The 21,847-nt window shown below is 38.6% G+C and overlaps 1 protein-coding gene across 1 annotated transcript in view; it reads right to left on the bottom strand.

Annotated features, from left to right (window-relative positions):
- The window catches only part of vps41 (VPS41 subunit of HOPS complex), a 198,518-nt gene that overhangs the window by 62,066 nt on the left and 114,605 nt on the right, over positions 1 to 21,847 (bottom strand). The window contains exons 9-15 of the mRNA XM_028803981.2: positions 21,402 to 21,548; positions 20,580 to 20,646; positions 17,888 to 17,985; positions 12,429 to 12,561; positions 10,848 to 10,963; positions 4,299 to 4,355; positions 4,103 to 4,164 (exon numbers count right to left, since the gene is read on the bottom strand). Of these exons, the coding sequence (XP_028659814.1) occupies positions 4,103 to 4,164; positions 4,299 to 4,355; positions 10,848 to 10,963; positions 12,429 to 12,561; positions 17,888 to 17,985; positions 20,580 to 20,646; positions 21,402 to 21,548 (680 nt within the window). The remainder of the gene's footprint in view (positions 1 to 4,102; positions 4,165 to 4,298; positions 4,356 to 10,847; positions 10,964 to 12,428; positions 12,562 to 17,887; positions 17,986 to 20,579; positions 20,647 to 21,401; positions 21,549 to 21,847) is intronic.

Below are 21,847 nucleotides of genomic sequence, written 5' to 3'. Positions count from 1 at the left end.
ACCATCTTTTATTGGGACCATTCAGCCAGGTTTTGTTTCCATTTACTTTATTAAACAGAGACACGCAGCTGGTGCCCTAGCATTTCGAAGCAACTCATGCAAGCCTTTCCTCTCATCACAATATATAAAATGTAAAGTTGACTAAGTCATTCACTCTCTCACTCCCCAACAAAAACATTATTTCCCATTTTGCTCAAAAGTTGAAATTTGGCAGGGTGGTACATCTGGGTCAGTAGGTAGCCACTATGAAAGGACATTTCAATATATCAATATTTAGGGGTATACCAAAAACCCCCGACAACAGAAAAAATGACACACCCCAAAATCTCAAAATTGCTCTGACTGATTTGACTGAAATTTGGTGATGGTATAGAAAAAAGAAAATTAGCTGATGTGTCTTCTTTTTTTTTGATCATTTTTTTATTTGTTGATATTGATTAATACTATGTTAACTTGCAGGGAAAACGTGGGAGTTGGTGGCAGGATTGGCACTCCAGCCACTGTAAAACCTCACACTTTCTGTTGCTTCACCAGAAGGAAAAAGGCAGGGAGGGAGAAATAGAGGCTGCAGTGGTGCCCTTGGATCCAAGACAAGGAAGACAGACAGTATACATTTAAACTTAATAGGTCCCCCATGAGCTACTTCAATCTAATATACATTCGCATCTACAGACTTTGAAAAGGAACCCCCACCCCGACCTCTAAAATCTTTTACATTGACCTGCATGTCTGCTTGTTTAGAATGGGGACCTGAAAGGGGATGCCCTAGTGCCCCCTCCAAATCCCCTAACCTCTTTTCAAAATTCTTCATATATACATTAGCATCAGCCTATTTTAAACGGGGTCTAGCAATTGTTCAAGAAGCCTCCAAACCATAGCACCAGCAGTTATTTTCTTCCTCTTCAAGCACTAGAGAAAACAATCCCAAAAGGAAAACCATTCACTTCATTACATGGGTTGCCTAAATGTACATCTTGTAAACTTCATTGCTGTTTGAAATAAAGTGAAACACTATGTGTTAGGGGCGGCACGGTGGCGCAGTGGTAGCGCTGCTGCCTCGCAGTAAGGAGACCTGGGTTCGCTTCCCGGGTCCTCCCTGCGTTGGAATTTGCATGTTCTCCCCGTGTCTGCGTGGGTTTCCCCCAGGTGCTCCGGTTTCCTCCCACAGTCCAAAGACATGCAGGTTAGGTACACTGACAACCCTAAATTGTCCCTAGTATGTGCTTGGTGTGTGTGTGTGTGTGTGTGTGCCCTGCCCAGGATTTGTTCCTGCCTTGTGCCCTGCGTTGGCTGGGATTGGCTCCAGCAGACCCCCGTGACCCTGTGTTAGGATATAGCGGGTTGGATAATGACTGACTGCCTGACTATGTGTTAGAACTTTATTGCTTGCCAATGGCTATGAAAAAAATAAAATAAAAATAAAAGTTTCAACATACAACTGAAAAAGAAGTACTTAACTGAATGACATAAATTAAAATCACAAACATCTAATAATGTTAATAATATATACTTATATTTCATATTATTCCTATTGATTGCCAGTTCGGTTGAAAAAGAGCATAACTTCCTGTAATACTATGTTTTGAAATGACCATCAACACAAGCCAAGTCACTTGGAAATGTTTTACTCATGTATAATTGTGTATAGCCTGTTCAAGAGTAAGCAGCTACAGTGACCTATTATTATTATTATTATTATTAATAGATTGACACCATTATCCAAGGCAACTTATAAAATTTGAGATACAACCGATTACATTTCTTTTGTTTCTCCAGTTGGAACACAGGCAGGTGAAGTGACTTCCTCACGGACAAATAGTGCCAGTAGCAGGATTTCAGCTCTCAACTTACATAGTACTTCTGATACATCCAATTAACTAATGGCACCATAACTGAGAACCTCTGTCTTGTGTTTTTCTCAGAGCGAAGAAGGGTAACACAGCTAGAATAGCACGTAACATATATGTAAAATATTTATTTGAAAAGTGAAATACAACTGAGTGCAGTGATTTGAAAGACCTTGGTTTACATCCAACACTGATATAAAGTATCTATCTATCTATCTATCTATCTATCTATCTATCTATCTATCTATCTATCTATCTATCTATCTATCTATCTATCTATCTATCTATCTATCTATCTATCTATCTATCTATCTATCTATCTATCTAATCAACACACTTATGAAATTTTGCTTGCAGCTAATGAAATGCAACAAGATGTATTACAGTTTCAAAAACCTCACTATCATATGTAGTGTGGCATAGAAAGAATATCAACTCAACATAAATCTAGAATTTTCCCTATAATGTCAAATATATTTAATAATAGTCAAACATTTGAACAATCGTTATTTCTTCATCCTGTGATGTGCGCTCTTCAGACCTAATGATTTTCTGTCTAATGATACTTTAACAACATCTAGTGGATTTTTATGGAACTGCAGATATTTAGGTTACACAGTACTTGGTTTTGGAACAAATATGACCACCCCTTTCGAAAAGCAAATCACAGAATTCAGCAAAAATATTTTCTTTCTTCAAAAAAGAAAGAGTAAAGATTACACTAAGTTCTTTTGTTTAATGCACAGTTTGGTTGTTTCGATTGATCACAATTACAAGAGAATGATCTGTTTATGTAATGGTAATTATGAACAGAAAATGTATGTATGCAATATTATCCTGCAGGTTCTTGAAACTCAAACACTGCATGAAATAACGAAAACACTGAGAATAAACACTGTTATTCTTAGACGTATGTTGTTTTCTCATATTTCAATTTTTTATTCATTTCAAATTAAAACAATTTTATCTAATTTCATTTGGAAAGTAATATTCAATGTTCAGGATGGTTTTCCTGGGCTGTTGGATTGCAGTTCAAGTGCACTGCAGGTGAAGATAAACAAACACTACAATATGTGTGTATTTCAGACACACAGTTTGAATATGCAGTTCGTAACAAATCAAATGTTCAATAAAATTAGCATCTAAACTAATGTACATTGTGCACAGCTTAGTGGAACCACTGGTTATGTAGATGGAAATTGTGCATATACCCACTATATGATACTAGTGGGAGCTGTAAACTAGATATGTCGATGCCTGTAAGCTAGATAAGCTGATGGATGCAACTTCTTTGAAAGTACTGATAGTGATTTAGTTTGAAAACAATCTGAACACATGTGAAGAAACAAAACAAACTATGAAATTAAAGGTCTTTGCTTCATGCCACTTTAAAGGTTTAAAGATTCTGTGGGAAAGGTTCTTATAAATGCAGATGGCAGACCATCATCAATTACATATAACATAAAGAAAAACATCCTTCCATAAAATAGGATTTTATCCATTGTCCCATATCAGACACAAGACAGAGCTGAAAGAAGTGAAAAAACACAAACTTTTCACATACAGTTTATGAATATTGTGTGAAAAGTGCAGTTCACCTTTGAAAAAAAAAAAAGACAAAATTGATTTTATGCTTTTAACAATGCAAAGTTGGGTTATTTCAGGTTTATTTTAAAAATCTGTTATATCAAAAACAACACAATAAAGATATTTTTTCTGAAATATTTTCTTGGGTCATGCGTTACAAGGTTAAATGTCAGCAGACAACTGAGAAAAAAGGTTAATTATTTCCCTACAACTGTGCAAGCAATAACATAATACACAAAGTAAATTATGACAGAAAAATTATCTTGGACAAAAAGTATAATATACTGCACCATACTGTAGGTATGCACAAGTTAAACAACCACTACTTTTCCCAAATTACTGAAGCATGTATCCAGTCATGAAGGTGGACAGAGCCTATGATTGCTACATTGGAAGTAAAATAAAAACAAACCCTGGACAGAACACCATTTTAACACAGAACACATTTGTCCACGTACAGAGGCTAATTTAGAGTCTCCAAATAAACCTAACACAAAACAAAATTTAAACACATGGAGAAAAATCCATACAAACACAGGGAAAAGGTCAGGTTTTATAAAATCTGGATACTATTTGAGTGAATCTTCTCATTTTTGTCAGTTTTACTAACACTGTAAAAGATTTAAGGATTTTTAAATTAATAAAGATTCGTGAAGAAATTGCTGTACCTTGCTGCTGCTTCATATTCTCCTTTTTCCACCAAATGATTAATGTAGCTAATACCAATTCTCTAACAGGGCCCCAAAAAAAAAAAACAAAATAAACATTTTTCTATAAAAATCACAAATGTAATATTTAACTACATGAAGAATAATGCAGTTGGAGAAAGTACATATTTATTAACTGAAATATTAAAATGTATACCTGTACTTCATGACGTTTTATGTTTTTATGACTAATCTCTGCCGCCATTAATGCTTCCTATAAAGAAAAAAAAATGCAACTTAGAATCAATCAGTTGCTTTATAGTCTCCTAATTTTCAGCAAGTGGCAATATATAAGAATAAACTAAATTGATTGCACTGTGTAAACATTACCAATATCTGTTTTTTACTGTATTACAATCTGCCGTCTTAATGTGTTTAACTGTAATTGTTTTGAAACCACAAAAACTCTATAAAATGAAATCTTCAAAATCACTCTACTTCAAGGTCATGGGGGCAGGAGCCCATCTCAATTGCAATAGGTACAAAGCAGGACAGACCAGGACTGGGTGCCAGTCATAGGGTGCATTCATGTGCACACCCATTCTCACAGTCATAGGGGGCAATTTCGATCATCAATTAACCTAACCTGCTTATCTTTAGGGATGAAGACGAAAAGCGGAGTACCTGGAGGAAGCCCATACAGACACGGGGAGAAAGTGCAAACTCCACAGAATGGTACTAACCACTGTTTCACCATAACACCCTTACATTCTATAATGTCAAAGTGAAATCAAATATGCTGTAGGCTTAAAATGAAGTCAGATAATTCCATAAATACTCATGTCCCTTGCATCAATATTGATAGTGGCACATTCAAAAGAAATTTCAGTCATGATTATTTTAGCATAGTCAAACTAACTTTGTAGATGCAGTATAGTACTGCAGTTTTAACAAAATTTCTCCATCTTCCTCATTTTAAAGGGTGCGTTTAGTTGAAGGTATTGGCTTTCACAAGACCAGTAATTCCTAAGTTCATTCCTGGAGGACCACTGTGGCTGTAGGTTTTTATCCCAAACACCTTTACTTTTAACCGGACTCCTAAAATAAACAACCTGTTATTTACCAGTTTCCATGTTTAAAAAAAAGGACAAAACTGTTTTTATAAATTTTATTAGAAAGCATTTATGTATGGTGGAGATATTTTTATGATTTTATGTTTATTTTTAAGATTTTCACCATGTTTTTCATGATTTCCGTTCAACTATTCCAGGTGTCCAGCTGTTATTTACTAATGAGCACTCTAGTGTGTCTGATACTCAAATAGCTATGGTCTATCACCATTTGTGTTGTATTTTTAAGAAGGCAGGCAATTAGGGAATTACTTCTCCCTTCAGGTGTATAAGACTAATTTATTTAGAGCTGCCATAGACATACAATGTTTTTCCTGACTGGTGTCCTCCACCTCATAAAAGCTTCATTTTATATGATACCTGTATTCCAAACAGATTCAGACTTGAAACACATTTTTTGTAATTCTTTTAAAAGAACAAGATGTGCCTTGAAAAATTGAAAAGCCTTGTATGTTTTTACATTTTGTCTGATTGAAGTCAGTAGCATTGTGAAATAGATTATTAGGAGCAATACTCATCAATCCAGTGAAAATTAAATTCAACCCTAATGCAAACTATAAAAATACCTTACTGCACACTTGTAGCTGAATGTCAATCGGCCAAATAGTTCTAATAAGCAAAACTGCTACCTGTGCCATTAATAATAGGAATAACAACAATCATTCTTTTATTTTTACAGTATGCAGCAAATTATCTTAAATTTATGGAGCACTTTTTCTGTCTAGCATAACTGAAAATCAGAATGGTGTGTTACACAAAATGTTTTAGAATTCATGTCAAAAAGCACACAACCCATAGCTACCTGGTTTTACAATATGCAGTTTGGTCTATAAATATTTGGACAGAGACAACTTTTTTCTAATTTTGGTTCTGTACATTACCACAATGAATTTTAAATGAAACAACTCAGATGCAGTTGAAGTGCAGACTTTCAGCTTTAATTCAGTGGGGTGAACAAAACAATTGCATAAAAATGTGAGGCAACTAAAGCATTTTTTAACACAATCCCTTCATTTCAGGGCCTCAAAAGTAATTGGACAAATTAAATAAATGGAAATAAAATAAAATGTTCATTTCTAATACTTGGTTGAAAACCCTTTGCTGGCAATGACAGCCTGAAGTCTTGAACTCATGGACATCACCAGATGCTGGGTTTCCTCCTTTTTAATGCTCTGCCAGGCCTTTACTGCAGTGGCTTTCAGATGCTGTTTGTTTGAGGGCCTCTCTGTCTGAAGTTTAGTCTACAACAAGTGAAATGCATGCTCAATTGGGTTAAGATCAAGTGACTGACTTGGCCATTCAAGAATCTTCCACTTCTTTGCTTTAATAAACTCCTGGGTTGCTTTCGCTGTATGTTTTGGGTCATTGTCCATCTGTATCATGAAACGCCGCCCAATCAATTTGACTGCATTTAGCTGGATTTGGGCAGACATTATGTCTCTGAACACCTCAGAATTCATTTGGCTGCTTCTGTCCTGTGTCACATCATCAATAAAAACTAGTGTCCCATTGCCACTGGCAGCCATGCACGCCCAAGCCATCACACTGCCTCCACTGTGTTTTACAGATGATGTGGTATGCTTTGGATGATGAGCTGTTCCACACCTTCTCTGTTTTTTTTTCTTGCCATCATTCTGGTAGAGGTTGATCTTGGTTTCATCTGTCCAAAGAATGTTTTTCCAGAACTGTGCTGGCTTTTTTAGATGTTCTTTAGCAAAGTCCAATCTAGCCTTTCTATTCTTGAGGCTTATGAGTGGCTTGCACCTTGCAGTGCACCCTCTGTATTTACTTTCATGCAGTCTTCTCTTTATGGTAGACTTGGATATCGATACGCCTACCCCCTGGAGAGTGTTGTTCACTTGGTTGGCTGTTGTGAAGGGGTTTCTCTTCACCATGGAAATGATTCTGCGATCATCCACCACTGTTGTCTTCCGTGGACGTCCAGGGGCCTCATATATAAACAGTGCGTACGCACAGAAATGTTGCGTAAGAACGTTTCCACGTTCAAATTGCGATGTATAAAACCTACACTTTGCGTAAAGCTACGCACTTTTCCACAGTACCTCATACCCTGTCGTACGCAAGTTCTCCGCTCGGTTTTGCAGACTGGCGGCACCCAGCGTCAAAGCAGTGCTACTGTTCTGTGTGGTTACCCTTTCTTAGATCCACATCCATGACGGCGGCTTTATCAAATACACTGAAATTAACTGCATATCGTTCATAAATGTAACGCATCTGATTGTAATTAACCTGTAACAATATAATGGTCCACAGAGTGGTCAAACAATTCTAAATACCATAACTGCTTTAGCGTTGTTACTCTCACTGCACCTTCTTCTTCTTCTGTCAGCTGCTCCCGTTAGGGGTTGCCAGAGTGGATCATCTTTTTCCATATTACTCTCACTGCACCACTCGGAGTATTTATATCACCGTATCTGAGTGTGAATCACAGATCTACAGCAATCGGAAAGACAATTATCGGTATACAGCACTCGCTGCCTTAGCCATTCGCTATTTGAACTGCTCTCATCTGACCAACGCTTCACAGCCTTTCCTGTTCGGACCTCGCGGTTCACAGTTTTATCCCAAGAACTCTAAACGCACTCAATCAGTCCATCAAGTGCTCCTTGTAGAACTGTTTGTACTTGCAAGTTACCGTGAGGTAATTGTACTTATGATACAGTTATAATATTGCACAACCTGAGCCACTTTATAAAGCGCGTATTTACATATGATGACAATATCATTTTTAAGATGAAATGCAGCAAAATATGTTGATTATATTATACAGATAAAACTTTAACTACACAGTGCTGCAGCGCTTGCGAGCTTGAGCTTCGTTCACGGTTTGTTCCTGCCTCGCCCTGTTTTCATGCTGTGGCTGGCGCGACACTGGAAGGATAGATGGATAGAATAATTAAACATTCCGAAAATATTTCGATGTTCTTTAAAAGTTTTGAAGAATTGGCGTTCTAAGCTTACAGATGGCTTAACGTCTATTACAGAGCTGATTGTGTGGCAATTGGGTATTTGGAGAAAGAAAAGTAAGGACAGGAATTGGGGGTTAGTATGTTTGAAAGAGACAATACTTCCGTAATAAAGCATTTCATTGAAGGTCGCGCATGGCGCAGCAAGCATCTTGTGTAAGACATGAACAATCACTGCGCCACCGTGTTCCCATGTTTAATAACATGCTTTAACTCATATCATCATGAAAATGATATCACGTATACTTCTCAGTATTTTAATTATTCAGAGAGCTGTAATATTACAGCTGTAATGGATTCTGTGTCCTGTCGGAGGAAGAGCACGTAGTGATTCAGGCACATAGAGCACATATAAGCTCAAATACACAACAAAGCATTTAACGTGCTACCTTAGTTACGATGGAATTTGAGAAACTAGTAAATTAAATGATTTTAAGATGAAGTTTATGATGTTCTACTTTAATGACAAAATAAACTACGTGATTAAGGTGGAAATTTCGAGATTAAAGTTGACATTTCGTGCTTTTTTCACACTGTGTGCCTTTTTTTACCACTATACCCTAATAAGCTTTCATATGACACTTAGACGGGGGGCTACGAGTTGCCTTTTCATGCCGACTTTGATATGTGACAACTTCTTTTTTATTTCGGGCACTGTGCGACTTTGTGAACTTGAGCTTTCAAGTTTCTCCGACACGCTATGTCAATCAATCAACTTCCTTTTGTTGCTTAGATAACTGTTTAAACCAACAAATAGTACATTTTTCTTTGCCTCCATTTGGTATTCGCTGAAATTCTTCTATTTTTCCTCGTACTTTTGCCATTGCCTTTTCACAGAACGCTGGGCTTAAGGGCTATTTATATTGACTTGCATATTACAAAGAGGCGTAATTCTGGGAGGAGTTGGGGTGGGACAGCAGGCGCGTGCACGTGCGTTTATTTCCACGCTGACCGGGGTTTATGTAGCGGAAGAACGCGGAAGTTTGCGTACATACAGATTCCTGCATCTGGATTTTTCTGTGCGTACGCATATTCCCGCTTTTGTGCTTACGCCATGTTATTGTGTGAGTTCTACGCATGGCGTTATACATGAGGCCCCAGGTCTTTTTGCGTTGCTGAGTTCACCAGTGCTTGCTTTCTTTCTCAGGATGTACCAAACAGTAGATTTTGACACTCGTAATATTGTAGCAATTTCTCGGATGGGTTTTTTCTGTTTTCGCAGCTTAAGGATGGCTTCTTTCACCTGCATGGACAGCTCCTTTGACCGCATGTTGTCTGTTCACAGCAAAATCTTCCACATGCAAGCACCACATCTCAAATCAACTCCAGGCCTTTTATCTGCTTAATTGATAATGACATAACAACGGACTTGCCCACACCTGCCCGTGAAATAGCCTTTGATTCAATTGTCCAATTACTTTTGAGCCCCTGAAATGAAGGGATTGTTTTAAAAAAATGCTTTAGTTGCCTCACATTTTTATGCAATCATTTTGTTCACCCCACTGAATTAAAGCTGAAAGTCTACACTTCAACTGCATCTGAGTGGTTTCATTTAAATTCATTGTGGTAATGTACAGAACCAAAATTAGAAAAACGTTGTCTCTGTCCAAATATTTATGGACCTAACTGTATTATTTTAAAGTGGAATTCATAACACAATGCTGTGACTCCAACATCTTCTATTTTAAAAAGATGCTATTTTCAGTTTTTTGTGTGACAGATCTACTACATTCCTCTCCTTTACAAATCTTTAACTTTTTGGTAACAAAAAATTTTTAACCTACAAGCTTTTCAATGAGGTAAAATAATTAGTTGTTAAACCAAAATTTGATCTTAATGATATGGCCAATTTCATCACTTTTTAAATTCCTTTAATTCCCTTTGCATAATATACTGCGAAACATTTTTGAATTACCTGAACTAACATTTAGCACAGAATTTTGTTAAGTCCTCTATGCAATGGGAAAAAAATGTCTACAGGCAATGAAAGCGCTTGTTTACCATCTGTGGATATCTGATTTGGTCATTAATTTATGCTTATGCTTAAGACACAATTCTGCCCGGAACATATGAATATCAACCCTTCTCCTTTTTTACAAAATAGTTTTTCTAATTGCAGATTTAAATTCAACAATCAATACAAATGACTGTGAAATGGTTCAATAAAAAGTTTAAAATATATTCGTCATAAATTTTAATCTTTAGCATTACCAACTAATAAAATTAAGGACTATGTTTAAATATGGGTAAAGACAGTGGCTAGTCTGCTGGCTTATACCTGCAGAAATTAAAGCAATATGACTAGAAACTGTAAATTGATAAAGTATAACTGAAGATGTGTCTGAGGGTTTGTATTCGAGGTGTTCTTTCCTGCTTTGTACTTACTAAGAGGGCAAGCTCTGATAGCAGGCTATCAAAATGAATGGATTTTTAAGACAGATATTTATTTTTCAATTGGTATCAAATGCATCTTAACTTTGGGTTAAAATGGTAAAATATTTTAGAGGGGTCAGTTAGATTTTATCTTCACTTTTGTGCTGATTAATGGCAAACAATACTATTGTGTTTCTGGTAGTCTAAAATCATTTCATTGTTACTGTATACATTAACAGGCAATGCACCCATTTAATGAGTTGAAAGGAATCTTACTTCATATTTCTTTTTGTCAAGCAGCCAGTCAATATGATCATCTTGGTCACGTTCCTTGGCTACAACTATATCTTTAGGGCTGATTATATAAAACAGAGATTCCCCTTCTGAATGTTCTATAGGAGACACAATAAAATTTTGTTATTTTATTAAATAGTATATTTTCATATTATAATTTCTGCTCCTACCTTCTTTTTCTTCAATAAAAAATGTACTACTTAGTCTAAATAGAAGTAAGGAGGCAGAGATAATAATCAAGCAGGAAAGTCCAACTTATATTTTTATTACACTTAATTTTACATTATCCAAGTAATTTATAGACATAATCAAGAAGACATACGAAATGTTATAAAAAATAGTAGAAGTAGTATATCCTAACAGGTCTGAAAATGGAGAGCAGAAAGGCAAATATTAGCACAAGATTTCTATTTTGTTACTAGTAAAGAAATTGCATCCCATACCATTAAAAACAATAAAAAATATGTTAATGTCACATATAACAAGGTATAAAGGCTTACATGTGTTAGAATTTCTACAAGATTAAATCACAAATGAGATATTGATATGACAAATAACTATCAATTAAATTTGGAAAAAAACATACACTATATACTGTATAAGTAGTACATATACCGTTCAGCAACAACATTAAAACCACCTGCCTAATATTGTGTAGGTGCCTCCAAAATAGCTCTGACCTGCTGTGGCTTGGGACTCCACAAGACCTCTGAAGGTGTCCTGTGGTATCTGGCATTAGCAGCAGATCTTTAAGTTCAGTAAGTTTCAAGACAGGGGCCTCCATGGATCAGATTTGTTTTTCTAGCACATCCCACAGATGCTTGATTGGATTTAGATCTGGGGAATTTGTCTGAGTGCATTATCCTCCTAAAACAGGCCACTGTCATCAGGGAATTTCATTGCCATGAAGGGGTGTATGCAGTCTGCAATAACCTTAAGGTTGGTGGCATGTGTCAAAGCAACATCCATATGAATGCCAGGACCCAAGGTTTCCCAGCAGAACACTGCCCAGAGCATTACACTGCCTCCACCAGATTGCCTTTATCTAATAGTCCATCTTGCTACTATCTCTTTCCCATGTAAATGAAGCACAGGCATTTAGTCACCTACATGATCTAAAAGAACAAATGATTCATTGGACCAGGCCACCTTCTTCTGTGGCTCCATGGTCCAGTTCAGATACTCACATGTCCATTGTTGATGCTTTCAGTGGTGGAAAGGGGTCAGAATGGGAACACTGATTAATTTGCAACTACACATTTCCAGTCTATGCCAGCTGCAATGCACTTTGTGTTCTGATACTTTTGTCTCATGACCAGCATTAAGTTTTCAGCAATTTGTGGTACAGTAGCTCTTCTATAGGATCAGACCAGATGGGCTATCCTTCGCTCCCCACGAGCATCAATAAGCCTTGGGCACCCATGACCCTGTCAATGTTTTAGCAGTTGACTTATCATGGACAACTTTGTCAATGTTATTCACTTCATCTGTCAGTGGTTTTAATGATTTCCCTGATTGGTGTATATACAGTATGTTTATATGCATGCAAAAATATATTTTTACCAAGCCGATAGTCAAGGCATTCATTTTCTTGGAAGTTTCTAACAGTCAGTGCATCTGAAGATATCTCCTCATAGGACTCTGGAAGAGGCTGCACAATGTCTAGTCGGGGTCTAGATCGCAGCTCTTTCTCATCCTGAAATTACAGCATAATAGGCACTTTAATGAATCAGTAAGTAAAGTCTGCATTACAAATATATAAATTACAAGACTGTGTCAAGCAGTCATGTCTAAGGACTGTATGCCAGAACCTTTGGCATGTGTTTCTAAGCATTGAATTAGACATCACTTGCTGAACATCAATTAATTAGGAGCCAGTATTTTCTCTATTTTCTGCAAGCAGGTCCTCCAACTTACAGGGAAAACTTGGGGGTTGGTGGTAGGATTGGCACCCCAGCCACTGAGGAAAAAAACTGACACTGTTTCAGTGTAGTGCTGAGGCGTCACCTGCTGAACTCGTGTCCCAATCGAACTGGTTCATTGTGTGGTGGTTGTGACAACATGCTATCATGGCATACTCCCAACCTTAACACATCAAAGCAGATTTCATGTATGTATAATTATCACTGATTATTATTAATAGTGTTGTTACTTTGGTTTCTGGTGTTCTCTCTCTTTTATGTCTCAACTCTTCTATTCTTTGACTATGGTTTCTCATTTAATATGACCTGATAGTTTTTGTAACATTCTGTGCTCTAACTGGTTTTTCCTGAAGCTAGCTACACATACACTGGCTCCTCTACCGTGTTTTATCCTGATGCATAAACTGAATTTTTATGTGATCAGTTTTAAATGAAGAAAGACTGGGTGAACGTAAAAGAGTTAAAACCCAGTAAAAGACTGACATTCATCTGTAGCAGAGAACGGTGCCTTGAGTTAATTTTTGGGCATCTCCTTATGATTTCTTTTCACCTGCATGTTCTTGCTTGATTTTCAGTTTCTGTATCACTGAGTCAGTTTGAAAGAAGTCCTCAGATGTCTTTCTTGATGGTATCACCAGGAACATTTAGAATTTTCCACAAAAAAGAAACAATCTTAATTGCAAACTAACTAGCCCCTAAACAAATGTGTGCCATTCGTCCAAAAGCTAGAGTAAATAAGAGCAAGTCCAGAATAAAATATATGCCATACCAGCAGATCAGCTCTCTCTCTCTCTATCTCCATCCATCAGTATCTATCCAGAAAACACACTGGATCACAGACCTATCAACTCAGAAGCATAATGCAAGAATGAAAGAGCTACTTGCTTTCTAAGGAAAATTGGATGCCTAGGCTTCTAGCAAAAAAGAGCTGCTATTAATCTATATTGTACTGTTAATGTCTCATGTATTTGTTCTGCTTCAGCTTTTCACACATTAAAGAATCTTAGTTTAGAAAATGTTATTCTATATTGAGTGAATAAAAGAATAAACTTTTGAAACCAGGCAGCATATGATGCAGTGGCTGCTGACTTGCTGTGAGGAGATCAGGATTTGCGTCCAGAGTCCTCCTTGTGTGGGTTTCCTCCGGGTACTCTGGTTTCCTTCCACTGTCCAAAGACATACAGGTTAGGTGAATTGATGACTAAATTGGGGTGTCTGGTGTGTGTTTACCCTACAATGGACTGCTGCCTTGTCCAGGGTTTGTTTTTGCACCCTATACTAGTTGGGATAGGCTCTAGCCTTACCATTAAAAATGACATGATAAGACTTTTGAATCCACTTCTCTGCTTCACCTTGAACTGTTTCTGGAGTATAGAGATAACAGAATGGAGGAAGCACTTTAACCATAGTTGCAGTCAACCCTAGTTCATTCTGACAGTGACCATGAGTGCAGTTGCAGACTGCATCTCCGCAACCAGGCTGTTAAGTGTGATTTAAAAGAGCAGGATACTCCGTTCTACACAGAAGGTCCTAAGGTGAGGATAGGGTCACATTTGGAGCCTTTCAAGACAAAACACACCAAAAGGGAAATATAATAACAATAAAAATGAATTTCTACCAAAAAAATGCATACAAAAAGATGATAATGTTGTTTTAACATCATTCCAATACTGACATGTACGTTCTACAGAGCCTTGTCTTAATTCTCACCTGTTCACTAGCTAAACCTATCTTACACTAGTGTCTGTTCATTCTAGAAGAGGACTGTTAACAGGTCTACTGTGTAAGAAAGTGGATTTTGGAATTCCTTCCGGAATGAGCTTTCCACCTTCAGACCACCTGTCAGCTGAGATTTTGAAATTAATTACCCTTCTGACATAATGAACAGAGCAAACGAGAAATGAAAGATGTCCAATTATGAGATCAACCTTCATCAGCATCATTCATGGGCATCAAAACACTGAGGTAAAAAACAGTTGTTTGCAAAGAAACCCTGCCTGAAACATTCATCCGGTTAAAATCTGTAAGTCATATTAGAAGCAAATGTCATGTTTTGCATGAAGTCGCATACTGAAATATAGTGCATGCTAACAAAACCTAGGCAGCAGAAGCACCACATGACACTTGCTGCAAGGAATTATAAGAATGCCTTTGTCGGGATCGGCTCATCAGTCTGACATTAGTGTGTATTTAAAAGAGTGTCCATAAAAGCAAATGGGCTTTTGTCTGTGTGTGTACTGTATGTACAAATGAACATGCACACATACATACACACACAGAAATTGAGAAAATAATTAGGCAATAAGGCAAAATAACAAAATGAGAAAAACTGGGTAAGAAAAAACACAAAGGATTTAAGGCTTTTTTTACAGCAACTGTCAAATATTAAGTTTCTGAAAATTAAAGCGTGTGAATACTTTTAAACCATCCATCCATCCATTGTCTCCCGCTTATCCGAGGTCAGGTCGCGGGGGCAGCAGCTTGAGCAGAGATGCCCAGACTTCCCTCTCCCCAGCCACTTCTTCTAGCTCTTCCGGGAGAATCCCAAGGCATTCCCAGGCCAGTCGAGAGACATAGTCCCTCCAGCGTGTCCTGGGTCTTCCCCGGGGCCTCCTCCCGGTTAGACGTGCCCGGAACACCTCACCAGGGAGGCGTCCAGGAGGCATCCTGATCAGATGCCCGAGCCACCTCATCTGACTCCTCTCGATGCGGAGGAGCAGCGGCTCTACTCTGAGCCCCTCCCGGATGACTGAGCTTCTCACCCTATCTTTAAGGGAAAGCCCAGACACCCTGCGGAGGAAACTCATTTCAGCCGCTTGTATTCGCAATCTCGTTCTTTCGGTCACTACCCATAGCTCATGACCATAGGTGAGGGTAGGAACATAGATCGACTGGTAAATTGAGAGCTTCGCCTTGCGGCTCAGCTCCTTTTTCACCACGACAGACCGATGCAGAGCCCGCATTACTGCAGATGCCGCACCGATCCGTCTGTCGATCTCACGCTCCATTCTTCCCTCACTCGTGAACAAGACCCCGAGATACTTGAACTCCTCCACTTGGGGCAGGATCTCGCTCCCAACCCTGAGAGGGCACTCCACCCTTTTCCGGCTGAGGACCATGGTCTCGGATTTGGAGGTGCTGATTCTCATCCCAGCCGCTTCACACTCGGCTGCGAACCGATCCAGAGAGAGCTGAAGATCACGGCCTGATGAAGCAAACAGGACAACATCATCTGCAAAAAGCAGTGACCCAATCCTGAGCCCACCAAACCGGACCCCCTCAACGCCCTGGCTGCGCCTAGAACTTCTGTCCATAAAAGTTATGAACAGAATCGGTGACAAAGGGCAGCCCTGGCGGAGTCCAACTCTCACTGGAAATGGGTTCGACTTACTGCCGGCAATGCGGACCAGGCTCTGGCAACGATTGTACAGGGACCGAACAGCCCTTATCAGGGGGGCCGGTACCTCATACTCTCGGAGTACCCCCCACAGGATTCCCCGAGGGACACGGTCGAATGCCTTTTCCAAGTCCACAAAACACATGTAGACTGGTTGGGCAAACTCCCATGCACCCTCCAGGACCCTGCTAAGGGTGTAGAGCTGGTCCACTGTTCTGCGACCAGGACGAAAACCACACTGTTCCTCCTGAATCCAAGGCTCGACTATCCGACGGACCCTCCTCTCCAGGACCCCTGAATAGACTTTTCCAGGGAGGCTGAGGAGTGTGATCCCTCTGTAGTTGGAACACACCCTCCGATCCCCCTTCTTAAAGAGGGGGACCACCACCCCGGTCTGCCAATCCAGAGGCACTGTCCCTGATGTCCATGCGATGTTGCAGAGGCGTGTCAGCCAAGACAATCCTACAACATCCAGAGCCTTGAGGAACTCCGGGCGTATCTCATCCACCCCCGGGGCCCTGCCACCAAGGAGTTTTTTGACCACCTCGGTGACCTCAGTCCCAGAGATGGGGGAGCCCACCTCCGAGTCCCCAGGCTCTGCTTCCTCATTGGAAGGCATGTTAATGGGATTGAGGAGGTCTTCGAAGTACTCCCCCCCACCGACCCACAACGTCCCGAGTCGAGGTCAGCAGCGCACCATCCCCACCATATACAGTGTTGACACTGCACTGCTTCCCCTTCCTGAGACGCCGGATGGTGGACCAGAATCTCCTCGAAGCCGTCCGAAAGTCGTTCTCCATGGCCTCCCCAAACTCCTCCCACGCCCGAGTTTTTGCCTCAGCAACCACCAAAGCCGCATTCCGCTTGGCCTGCCGGTACCTATCAGCTGCCTCCAGGGTCCCATAGGACAAAAGGGTCCTGTAGGACTCCTTCTTCAGCTTGACGGCATCCTTCACCGCCGGTGTCCACCAACGGGTTCGGGGATTGCCGCCACGACAGGCACCGACCACCTTACGGCCACAGCTCCGGTCAGCTGCCTCAACAATAGAGGCACGGAACATGGCCCATTCGGACTCAATGTCCCCCACCTCCCTCTGGACATGGTCGAAGTTCTGCCGGAGGTGGGAGTTGAAGCTACTTCTGACAGGGGGCCCTGCCAGACGTTCCCAGCAGACCCTCAAAACACATTTGGGCCTACCACGCCTGACTGGCATCCTCCCCCACCATCGAAGCCAACTCACCACCAGGTGGTGATCAGTTGACAGCTCCGCCCCTCTCTTCACCCGAGTGTCCAAGACATGTGGCCGCAAGTCCAAAAAAAAAAAAAACACTCCAGATGGCCACTTTGAAAGAACTAAGGACATAGGGATATTTTGGGACTACAACATCCATTTACTTTTGCAGCAAACTATACTTAAAAACCTACTTAGCAAATAACCAGAACAGAAAGCAGGTAGGCGGCTATATTCAAGCACAACTATATAAGCTACGATTTTAGATTTCAACCCTTTGAAACAAGAAGACTAGCAAAATGTAAGAGCAGAAAACCTTTTTTCTGCAAAGATGAGTAAGTCAGTTTTATAGTAAAACATTTCTTTAAATTATATGTCTCAGATGTGATCACAAGTAAATAAATACAATTGCTATTAGTGCATTTATTAACATATTACTTGCCTCGCTTAACTGAAAAATTACAGATTTACCTGATGTTCAGAAGCCTCTTTTACGTAATACAAGATTACAATCTGATCACCAAGAGGTGCAAGTCCACTGATAAAAAACTCTGTATCAAAGGCAGACACTGGAAAACACAAATCAGAGAAAAAGAGGGGAAAAAAATCATACATTTGCATTTTTGCAGTCCAAAAACAGCAAATTATAAAAAGAATTTTATACTTGACATTTCATAACAAACCTTAATGTACACCTTAAAGTTTACTCAAAACATCAAAAACTAAAAAGGCTGGTGAATCACTGTAACACTCTAATCTGCCTGCATTTATGAAAATGTAAACAGGAATATTAATTTTCATACAAGGCATTAAAGTACCTCCAAAAACACTTTAATAATGTCAACTCGATAAATACAACTTATTATTTTTATTAATTTTAATTTTATTATCATAATTTAACCAGGAGGATAAAGAGGCACTGTTGATATTTTGCAGTCTCACTTCTTTAACTCTAGTTATTTCCTGTCTTAGGTGCTTTCTCTGTGGAGTGGCCTGTGTGTTCATGTAAGGTTTCTCTGGAGGTTTTATTTTCCTCTCACAAACCAAAGGTATACTGCCAGATCGAATGGATAAACTAAAGTGGCTCACTGTTTGTGTGCTACATGATTGACTAGTATTCTGGATTTCTGCAGTATGCGCACTACTGTAAGGTAATGTTATGCTTCCTCATAATTTGTCAGAAATATAACATGACATAACATTCTTAAACCTGCTTAATCAAATTTAATGTAACAAATTACCGGAGTCTATCCTGGAAAAAATGGACACCTAGCAAGAAACAGCCCAGGACAGGATTCCACTCTGCTTCAGGCACACACTCATACTCACATTCACATTTAATTAGAGTCAGCTTGCAATTGCCAGTTAACTTACTCAGCATATGTTTGGGCTGGTAGGAGGAAAACTAGAGTATCCATAAGAAAACCCATGCAGACATACAAACTCAACATACTCCCAAGCATGGACTTACAAACCTAGGATGCTTAATCCAGGATGCAACCACACTCCCCACTGAACTACCATACTGCCGGCAGTAGTTCAGTTACTTAAAATGCCATATTAGAATAAACGTATTGCAAACCTGTAACAGCATTGATGCCTCATGGAAAGTAAGGCTTCTTTGCTTAATCTTTTCATCTAGAATTAATCTTACAGCATTTATAAATGGCTTTCAAGGAAGCAAAATGGCATAAAGGATACAGTATAAGTATATAGCTGGTATAGGATGTTTTAAAAGGGCTGGCTATAACAGCCCTTATCTCTGCATTTTTTGAGTGGCAAACAAATCTAGCACAACAATGACAGTGAGGGTGAGAGGTGCATGGAAGAAATTCTGGAATCTATCTCCATTCTGACTTTTAAAGGAGTATCTCTATCATTTAAGACTTTTTAAAATCTATATGAAGAGTGGTATGCTCTATTAAGGTCAGACTGATGAAGGTGGAACATGCATTAAAGTTGGAAACAAGCTGTTTTGTTTTGGCCATTTTGAACTAAGAACTGCAATCCAAGGAAAAATCTTTTTTTTTTTGCTTTAATGAATAGGATAACAGGTTTCAGCTGTGCTAACAAAATTTTGTAGGTTTCCCTGACAACCAAAAACCATTTGAACATGATTAAGAATGAGCTAGGGGTGTTTACCATTAGGACACTGGAGAAATGGCTGTGGAAAAATGGAGCTTTGCAGTCATATGTAAATTGTAAAGGTTTTTTTTTTTTTTTTTACTAGTTATTTCCAATCCATGGGTTCAGCTTAGTCAAAGGTAGATGGTAGAAGCTGACTTGACTGTCACATGCAATACATGGCTATGGATTTGCTTGTCTAAGAGGTAGCAAATGCAATTGTTTCCCACATATTGCTTATTTAAGGAGCCACAATCTTACACTTAATGTCAAGTTCACTAACTCATTAACAAAAACACTATTTCCTGTTTAGATAAAAGAAAAAAGAAAATTAGCCACAGCATGTTTTTTTTATTTGTCGATAAATATTTTATTTGTCAATGTTTACTAATATTATGCTAATATACATGCTCTGTGCTACACTGATAGGGGGCTTTATAGAATCGAAAGACCCAGTGGAAGAAATTGACAGGCCACATAAACAGTACCAGTAACCAAAATGGGGAATGGATGACTGAAGGGGGGGGGGGGGGGTTTGTCCTGGACAGAAAGAAAAGAGATGTGATCAGATCTGGCATTTAGAGTCAGGTATGAAGTGGAAACTGCAGCAAAGATGCAAAGATGAAGGAAGCTGCAAAGCTCAAAGGTTAGCAAGCACACTAAAAAGTTTCAGTGAGGGTGCCAAGCACTGTGACTGTGAGTGTAGATGTTGGTTCACTAGAAGCAAAAGAGAAGGGAGAGAGAAGTAGAGGAGAAACTGGTGTTCTCGAGTTCAAGAAAAGCTGAGACAGACGGCATCAGTTTAAATGAACAGATCCCTATGATGAGCTACTCCATTGTTCTACATACTGTATAAACAGCACTTTAAAAGTGAAGAGAGAGTCATTTCCTTATGACCAGTGGGAAACGATGCTTTACTATGTTTCTAAATAGTTTGTAATCAGTTTATATTAGTTTTTGAGTGCATGGATAAATGAATACCACATTATATTTTACTTTCATGATAATTAATTGATGTTCAAACAACAACATTAATTACCAATTTCCACATAGCGGCTAGGAAGATCTCGCATTTCTGTTGGATCCCTTTCCTTCACAATACATATCTGAAAAGGAAAAAAAATCATTTAATCACTCTACAATATTTAGTGAGGTTGTATCATATGTTCTTTTAAGTATTTATTCAATAATAAAAAGAAAAGTTCAAGAATATTTTTCTCACAATGTAAAATTTAGAAACATCAAAAGGTAGGATTAATTAAAGATATACCAGTCACAAATGTCTTTGTTAAATACTAAATGCATTAAGTAGCGTTTTGTCATGTTAAAGCCTTCATGTTTAAACATAAGTTGCATCACTGTTGCCTTGAAGATGCACAAAACTTTCCATAAACACAATTAAACACTGCAAAAGGATATATAGTAAAATGTTTTTTTTATTTGGTAAGTTTACTTTAATATTGCTTGTCAGGATAAGAAAAAAAAGTAATTTTTTTCGGGAAAATATTTCAAGTATAAACCTAGGAATATAAATACTTTATAGTACTCTTTCCACTAAAAAGATGTGTCACTAAAAGTTTCCACTAGAAAGTTGGAAAAATTCAATAAATCAAATGAACTGACTATTTTCCTTAATTTAATATATTACACTCGCAAAATAGAAGTGGATTAAAGTAAAGAAAACCTTTCTAACTAAGAAGAATGACATTAGAAAATTAATACATAAAAAGATAAGTAAATTTTAAATCAAATTATTCTGACAGATCATTTTACAACAGCAAGTGCATTGACAGTAGCTGTAACACTGGGTATGCTGCAGGTGTTATAAACAAGAGACCAGTGCTATCAAGCAAAGGCGTACCTTTACAGAAGTTCCCCAGCCTATGATAAGTGTTGTGTTATCCTTCCAGCACAGACTACAAGGATACATATCAGGTCGAAGGCTGGTATTATCTCTCAAGACATTGGTTATTCTTTGTTTAGCATTGATGTCATATATTTTTACACTCTGTAAGCAAACAGAATAGCAAAGAGATTAGGCATTAAAATTGCATTTTAATTTATTTGGGTTGATAATCTATTTACTTTGATCAAACTAATACAAATTAATTCTATTGTATGCATCAAACTGAACAGGACTTAAGAAGAAGAGACTGAATGAAATTCAGTTTTGTTGTTTTAATTAACTTAATTTTCATTGACTTCGGCCAGATACAACTGTTGGTCTGAAGTGACAAGTGCGGATACAGGCTGATGGAGTTAACCTCTACCATCATTCCCTGAAGAAGGTACAGAGTCTCTAACCAA

Source organism: Erpetoichthys calabaricus, chromosome 6 (genome assembly GCF_900747795.2).
Source record: "Erpetoichthys calabaricus chromosome 6, fErpCal1.3, whole genome shotgun sequence".
NCBI lineage: Eukaryota > Metazoa > Chordata > Cladistia > Polypteriformes > Polypteridae > Erpetoichthys > Erpetoichthys calabaricus.
This window is presented reverse-complemented; position numbering and strand designations above follow the sequence as displayed.